Below are 6,705 nucleotides of genomic sequence, written 5' to 3'. Positions count from 1 at the left end.
CACACACACACACACACACACACACACACACACACACACACAGTCATCATGAGCATGAGTGAAGACAGTACAGGATGCTGTGTGTGCTGTGATAGTGTGTCCTGGGACCTGGAGTTTCCTTTCTACAGACCAGGTTCTTACAGCTTCTGAATGTACGATGGTGTAAATAAATCGCGGACGCTCAAAGCACTACGGTTTTTACAGAGTCTTCAATCAACCCTTCAAATAAATGAGAACGAGGATAAAGAGTCTCTGAAGACAGAAACTGCAGCCTCATTAGTGTCAGGATTCATAATGAACAAACTCCAAAGAACCTACAGAGTGTGGGACCCGTTACACAGGAGGAGGGAGAGAGCAGCCATCAGAACTTCAGGCTGTCTGATGCGCCATGTGCATCGTGGACATCTGGCACCTTCTGCACGATGAACACCAGCTGAATGACTGCAGTGTGAGGAAAAAATAATCTCCCACATTTTAGACCACAACACAGCTGTAGACCAGAGTACAGGAACACAGAAACTTTGAAAGAACTGGGAAACTCCACAGCTGAGATGGAGAAGCTGAATGGTTATCTGGACCTAAAGGTTGGATGAAACCCTAATTGTCCAGGGCCAACATCTGGAAAAGCGATCACAGCTCATCACAGTTACAACCATGAGAAGGGCGAGTTGTTTTTGTTTAACTGAATTTGTAACAAATATAAAAACTGATGCAACACACTCTGGTGTGGAAGTTAGTGGAGGTACACCTCAGGAGCAGTGATCTTCTCAGCCACGATGTTGATGTTTCAGTGCGAGAACTCGTTAGTCAGCATGTTAAAGGTGTCAGATGTGTGTGCTGCAGCTCCTGTCCCTGTCTGCTAGATGTTATGTATCTTTACACCTGCTACTCCATGATGGAGAGCTTCAGGACGGCTGAGGATTGAAGTGTCTGTAAGGAGGTAGAACAGCTGCACTCCTGCTATTAAAACATCTGGAGAGATCATTAGTCCACTCTATTGATTTCCCTCTTTTCCATTTACCAGGTTCAAACATTCTAATGGACTGTTAAATCACCCAGAACAGAAAAACACACACCAGGAGCCGAGCGGAGAACCAGCATTCACATCACACCACGATTATGGAGAGGACACACAGCTTCATGTTCCACACTCATCCTCCAAATAAACCCCCCCATCATCTTTAGACAGGAAACAGCAGTACACTCATCACCTGGAATCAGGTCAGTGTGTAGTTGTGTACTAGTGTGTATTGTGCAGTGTTGTGTAGTTATGTAGCAGTGTGTGTTATTGTAAGGTAGTGTGTGAAGTTGTGAGGCGGTGTGGGTATTTGTGTAGTGTGTGTAGTTGTGAAGTGGTGTGTGTATTTGTGTAGCAATGTGTAGTTGTGAGGCGGTGTGGGTATTTGTGTAGCCGTGTGTAGTTGTGTTCTTACGTGCTGGTCAGTGTGTAGTTGTATACTAGTGTGTATTGTGCAGTGTTGTGTGTTTTGTAGTGGTGTGTAGTTATTTAGCAGTGTGTGTTATTGTAAGGTAGTGTGTGAAGTTGTAAGGCGGTGTATGTATTTGTGTAGTGTGTGTAGTTGTGAGTTGGTGTGTGTAGTTGTGAGGTGGTGTGTGTATTTGTGTAGCAGGGTGTAGTTGTGTTCTTACGTGCTGGTCAGTGTGTAGTTGTGTACTAATGTGTATTGTGCAGTGTTGTGTAGTGGTGTGTAGTTATGTAGCAGTGTGTGCTATTGTAAGGTAGTGTGTGAAGTTGTGAGGCGGTGTGGGTATTTGTGTAGTTGTGTACTAGTGTGTATTGTGCAGTGGTGTGTGTTGTGTAGTGGTGTGTAGTTATGTAGCAGTGTTTGTAAATGTAAGGTAGTGTGTGTAGTTTTGAGGCGGTGTGGGTATTTGTGTAGGGGTGTGTAGTTGTGAGGTGGTGTGTGTATTTGTGTAGCGGTGTGTAGTTGTGTACTAGTGTGTATTGTGCAATGCTGTGTGTTGTGTAGTTATGTAGCAGTGTGTGTAATTGTAAGGTAGTGTGTGAAGCTGTAAGGCGGTGTGGGTATTTGTGTAGTGGTGAAGTGGTGTGTGTATTTGTGTAGCGGTGTGTAGTTGTGTTCTTACGTGCTGGTCAGTGTGTAGTTGTGTTGTTTCAGACTCAGCTCTCGTTGTTGGATCTGCATCACCTCCCTGGACACGTCCTCAGGCTTCCTGAAAAGACAAAGATGAACTGATGACGGTAAGTGCAGGTAAAGGTGTTGAGGATGGAGAGATAAGGGTGTGTGCACAGGTGTCCGTGTGTGTGTGTGTGTGTGTGTGTGGTGTGTGTGTGGTGTGTGCGCGCGTGTCCGTGTGTGCTCGCGCGAGCGCGCGTGTCCGTGTGTGCTCGCGCGAGCGCGCGTGTCAGTGTGTGCTCGCGCGTGCGCTCGTGTCCGTGTGTACGCGCGCGCATGTGCGCGCGTGTGTGTGTGCGCGCGCGTGTCCGCGCGCGCATGTCCGTGTGTGTGTGTGTGTGTGCGCGCGCGCATGTCCGTGTGTGTGTGCGCGCGCGCATGTCCGTGTGTGTGTGTCCGTGTGTGCGCGCGTGTCCGTGTGTGTGTGTGTGTCCATGTGTGTGCGCGCGTCCATGTGTGTGCGCGCGCATGTCTGTGTCTGTGTGTGTGTGTGTGTGTGTGTGTGTGTGTGTGTGAACACAGAAGAACAAAAAAACTTTAAGAGCGATTGTTCCTGGTTCTTTACCTGATGTTGAGGCCTGTGGTCTGGCCGATGTTCTCCCACACCTGCAGCTCCTCAACCAACTTCTGTTACAGCAAGTCAGAAGAAGGAGAAGTTGTTAGAGATACAAAAAGATTTAGATAAGTGTCGATGCTAGGTTTTGTTAGCCATGTTAGCATGAGCTGTGTGTGTGTGTGTGAGAGAGAGAGAGAGAGAGAGACCTCTTTTTCCAGTTCTATCTTCAGCTTCTCCTCTAGAACCTTCTCCATCCTCTCCAGCTTCCTCCTTAACCCCTCGGTTTCCTCCTTCAGTAGGCTGCTGTTCTCCTGCATTTCTCTGAAGGAAAAGGATGAGATGTTTCTACTGCATCTTGAGCGCTACATAAACACGTTTATTTCCAGATGTTTACACACACAAACCTGAGGTAGGCATTTTCCTCCTGCAGATGTTTAATTTCTCTCTTCAGTTCAGGAAGCTTGGTCACCTCACTCTTCATGTTTTTAATGATGATTGAGTCCTGCTCCTGGAGCTCCAAACGCCTCTTCAGTTCCTACAGAGAGACAGAGAGGGATGAAGAACTCCATAAGGACATCTGATCGGATCTACTGAAGCTTCACACATGTTAATAGATACTTTCTTCATCCCAATTGGAAATTTACTAATGAAGATGTTTCTCATACTATAGTACCTTCATCTTGATTTCACTCTCAGTGTTGGAGATCTGAGACAGCTGCAGGTTCTGGTACTTCTGGTTCACCTCCTGGTACTTCCTATAAAAAAACAGATACGTTCCATTCAATAATAAACCCCCTGAAGATCCACACCCAGATCTCATCACTCAGATCATTACTTCTGCTGCATTTCCAGCTGCTCCTCTAAAGCCTGCTTCTCCAAATTCTGGGTGGAGAACTTTGACTCCTGGATCTGTAGCTTCTGGTTGAGGGTCCGGATCTCGTCCTTGAGCTCGCTCATCATCTAAAAGAACAACAAAACCTTCAAAAACCATGAAAATAGTCAAGTCAAGTCAAGTTTATTTGTATAGCGCTTTTCACAACAGACATTGTCTCAAAGCAGCTTTACAGAAAACAACAGTGAAGGTGAAGGTGTGCGTTTGTCCCTGATGAGCAGCCGTGGCGACAGTGGCAAGGAAAAACTCCCTTAGATGATATGAGGAAGAAACCTTGAGAGGAACCAGACTCAAAGGGGAACCCATCCTCATATGGGTGACATCAAGAGTTTGGTCATAAATCTTTCAACAATACAGAACAATTTGTGATCATCATAGATCCAGCATCAGCTTCTCCATGCCAGGGCCTTTAAACACTCGGCATCTACTTCTCCATGATCATCCATAGGTCCAAAAATACAAAAAGTTAATTTGAATCTGGTGAAGCATCAGGGTTTCTCTACCTGACTGGCTTCTGACAGCTTGATGTCCTTCTCCTGAACTTGTTTCTGGAGTTCCTCGACATTCCTCTTCAGGAATTTGTTGTTCTCCAAGTGTTCGCTCAGAGATTGGAGAGTTTTCTCGTCTTTCTCCTCCAGACGTCTGATCTTCATCAGTATGTCCTGGTTCAGGTCCACTTGTCTCTGTAATCCAAACCAGGATTGATTTAAGAGCTTCTGCTTCACAGAATGGGTGCATCTCACAAACATCAATCATAATAAGATAACTGAACATCCACCACGGTCTGGTGGCTCAGCTCCATCATTCAGAGAGAGCTCTCCGAGTTGAGAAGAATGTGTGGAGCTGACCTGTAAATCCCTGGAGCTGTTATGAGCCTCCTTCTCCAGCTCGATACGGGCTCGTTTGTGGCTCAGCTCCATCTGCTGTTTCTCCTGAGTGAGCTGCAGCAGACTGGTCTTCGAGTGGATTCGTTCAGCTGCTTCCTCCATCTACACACACACACACGCGTATTACACTGATAAATCATCAAAGATCAGAAGGTGACTTCAGTGTCCATGATGAAGATCAGGACAGAACGTTATCTCTGTATACAAGAGAAAAAGGACGGACCTCCACTCTCTGAGTGTAGAGCTTCTGAAGGTCGCTTCTGCCGTAAGAGGGCTCGGGCTCCAGGAGGGAACTCTCAGGGCGAGAGATCAAACTCTTAAAGGATTTCAGAGTGGAGAAGATGATGGTGTCGTCCTCCATGTCACTCATTGTGAACACAAGCTTCAGAGCTCAGATATGACTGCAGAGAAACATCATGCAGGAAACAGAAATCTGGGTGAGAATGAAGCTCACAAGCTCAGGTCAGTGGTGGAGGTTAATGGTCTGTGGTGGTCTGTGTTGGTCAGTAATGGTCTGTGTTGGTCAGTAATGGTCTGTGGTGGAGGTTAATGGTCTGTGGTGGAGGTTAATGGTCTGTGGTGGAGGTTAATGGTCTGTGGTGGTCAGGAATGGTCTGTGGTGGAGGTTAATGGTCTGTGGTGGAGGTTAATGGTCTGTGGTGGTCAGGAATGGTCTGTGGTGGTCAGGAATGGTCTGTGGTGGTCAGGAATGGTCTGTGGTGGTCAGGAATGGTCTGTGGTGGAGGTTAATGGTCTGTGGTGGAGGTTAATGGTCTGTGGTGGAGGTTAATGGTCTGTGGTGGTCAGTAATGGTCTGTGGTGGTCAGGAATGGTCTGTGGTGGTCAGGAATGGTCTGTGGGGGTCAGGAATGGTCTGCGGTGGTCAGGAATGGTCTGCGGTGGTCAGGAATGGTCTGTCGTGGAGGTTAATGGTCTGTGGTGGTCAGGAATGGTCTGTGGTGGAGGTTAATGGTCCGTGGAGGTCAGGAATGGTCTGTGGTGGAGGTTAATGGTCTGTGGTGGAGGTTAATGGTCTGTGGTGAAGGCTAATGGTCTGTGGTGGAGGTTAATGGTCCGTGGTGGTCGGTAATGGTCTGTGGTGGTCGGTAATGGTCTGTGGTGGAGGCTAATGGTCTGTGGTGGAGGTTAATGGTCCGTGGTGGTCGGTAATGGTCTGTGGTGGTCGGTAATGGTCTGTGGTGGTCGGTAATGGTCTGTGGTGGAGGCTAATGGTCTGTGGTGAAGGCTAATGGTCTGTGGTGGAGGTTAATGGTCTGTGGTGGAGGTTAATGGTCTGTGGTGGAGGTTAATGGTCTGTGGTGAAGGCTAATGGTCTGTGGTGGAGGTTAATGGTCCGTGGTGGTCGGTAATGGTCTGTGGTGGTCGGTAATGGTCTGTGGTGGTCGGTAATGGTCCGTGGTGGTCGGTAATGGTCTGTGGTGGAGGCTAATGGTCTGTGGTGGAGGTTAATGGTCCGTGGTGGAGGTTAATGGTCCGTGGTGGTCGGTAATGGTCTGTGGTGGTCGGTAATGGTCTGTGGTGGTCGGTAATGGTCTGTGGTGGAGGCTAATGGTCTGTGGTGGTCAGGAATGTGTGTGTATGTACACAGCTCTGCTCATAGAGCAGATGTACTGGAGCGACTCTAAAGAAAAACTCTTCATAGAAAATGCATCAGTAAACTTTCTCTAAAACCTTTTGCAGTGACTGTAAGCGGTTCCTGTAGAAAACTCGAGCTTGTGTAAGAGTCAGTAGAGAAACATGGCGTTAGAGAGATAGAGGTGTATAAATTCCACCCAGACCACACCGGGTTCTTCACTCACCTCTGACAGCCTGCAGGACAGATGAGGACTGAAGCGTGGATTCACTGTCAGTTCTTTATAAAACACCAGAAACCTGAAGCTCCTCTGGTCTGAGTTTCTCTGCTCAATCTCCCTCCGTTTACAGCCTGCTGCTTCTTCTACTGCCGCGGACATACCACAGCACTGCGTCACTTCCGCCCCCTAGCGGAAACCCCACACAATTACAACCGCAGGTTCCTCAACTCACACACTGGACATCACTTTAACCTGAATTATAAATAAAAAACATCCTGTTTAAAAACACAGAAAAATCAGGATTAGTCTCAAATATACAATTATATATTAATATAATGTATTTTATCTTTATGTCTCTACAGTTATCCACATAATTATTCACCATTATTTATTTCTT

General features: G+C 47.1%; 1 protein-coding gene across 1 annotated transcript in view; it reads right to left on the bottom strand.

The window, feature by feature from the left end:
* mad1l1 (mitotic arrest deficient 1 like 1) overlaps positions 1-6,565 on the bottom strand; it is a 47,538-nt gene extending 40,973 nt beyond the window's left edge. Inside the window, exons 1-10 of the mRNA XM_083521877.1 lie at positions 6,315-6,565; positions 4,718-4,895; positions 4,456-4,596; positions 4,111-4,290; positions 3,551-3,675; positions 3,389-3,470; positions 3,120-3,250; positions 2,922-3,036; positions 2,725-2,786; positions 2,110-2,196 (exon numbers count right to left, since the gene is read on the bottom strand). Coding sequence (XP_083378003.1) covers positions 2,110-2,196; positions 2,725-2,786; positions 2,922-3,036; positions 3,120-3,250; positions 3,389-3,470; positions 3,551-3,675; positions 4,111-4,290; positions 4,456-4,596; positions 4,718-4,864 — 1,070 coding nt within the window. The 5' untranslated portion in view covers positions 4,865-4,895; positions 6,315-6,565. The remainder of the gene's footprint in view (positions 1-2,109; positions 2,197-2,724; positions 2,787-2,921; positions 3,037-3,119; positions 3,251-3,388; positions 3,471-3,550; positions 3,676-4,110; positions 4,291-4,455; positions 4,597-4,717; positions 4,896-6,314) is intronic.
* Positions 6,566-6,705: the final 140 nt, after the last annotated feature.

Source organism: Silurus aristotelis (genome assembly GCF_946808225.1).
Source record: "Silurus aristotelis genome assembly, chromosome: 20".
Classification (NCBI taxonomy): Eukaryota; Metazoa; Chordata; class Actinopteri; order Siluriformes; family Siluridae; genus Silurus; species Silurus aristotelis.
Note: the sequence above shows the minus strand (reverse complement) of the source record. Positions and strands in the feature narration are given on the sequence as shown.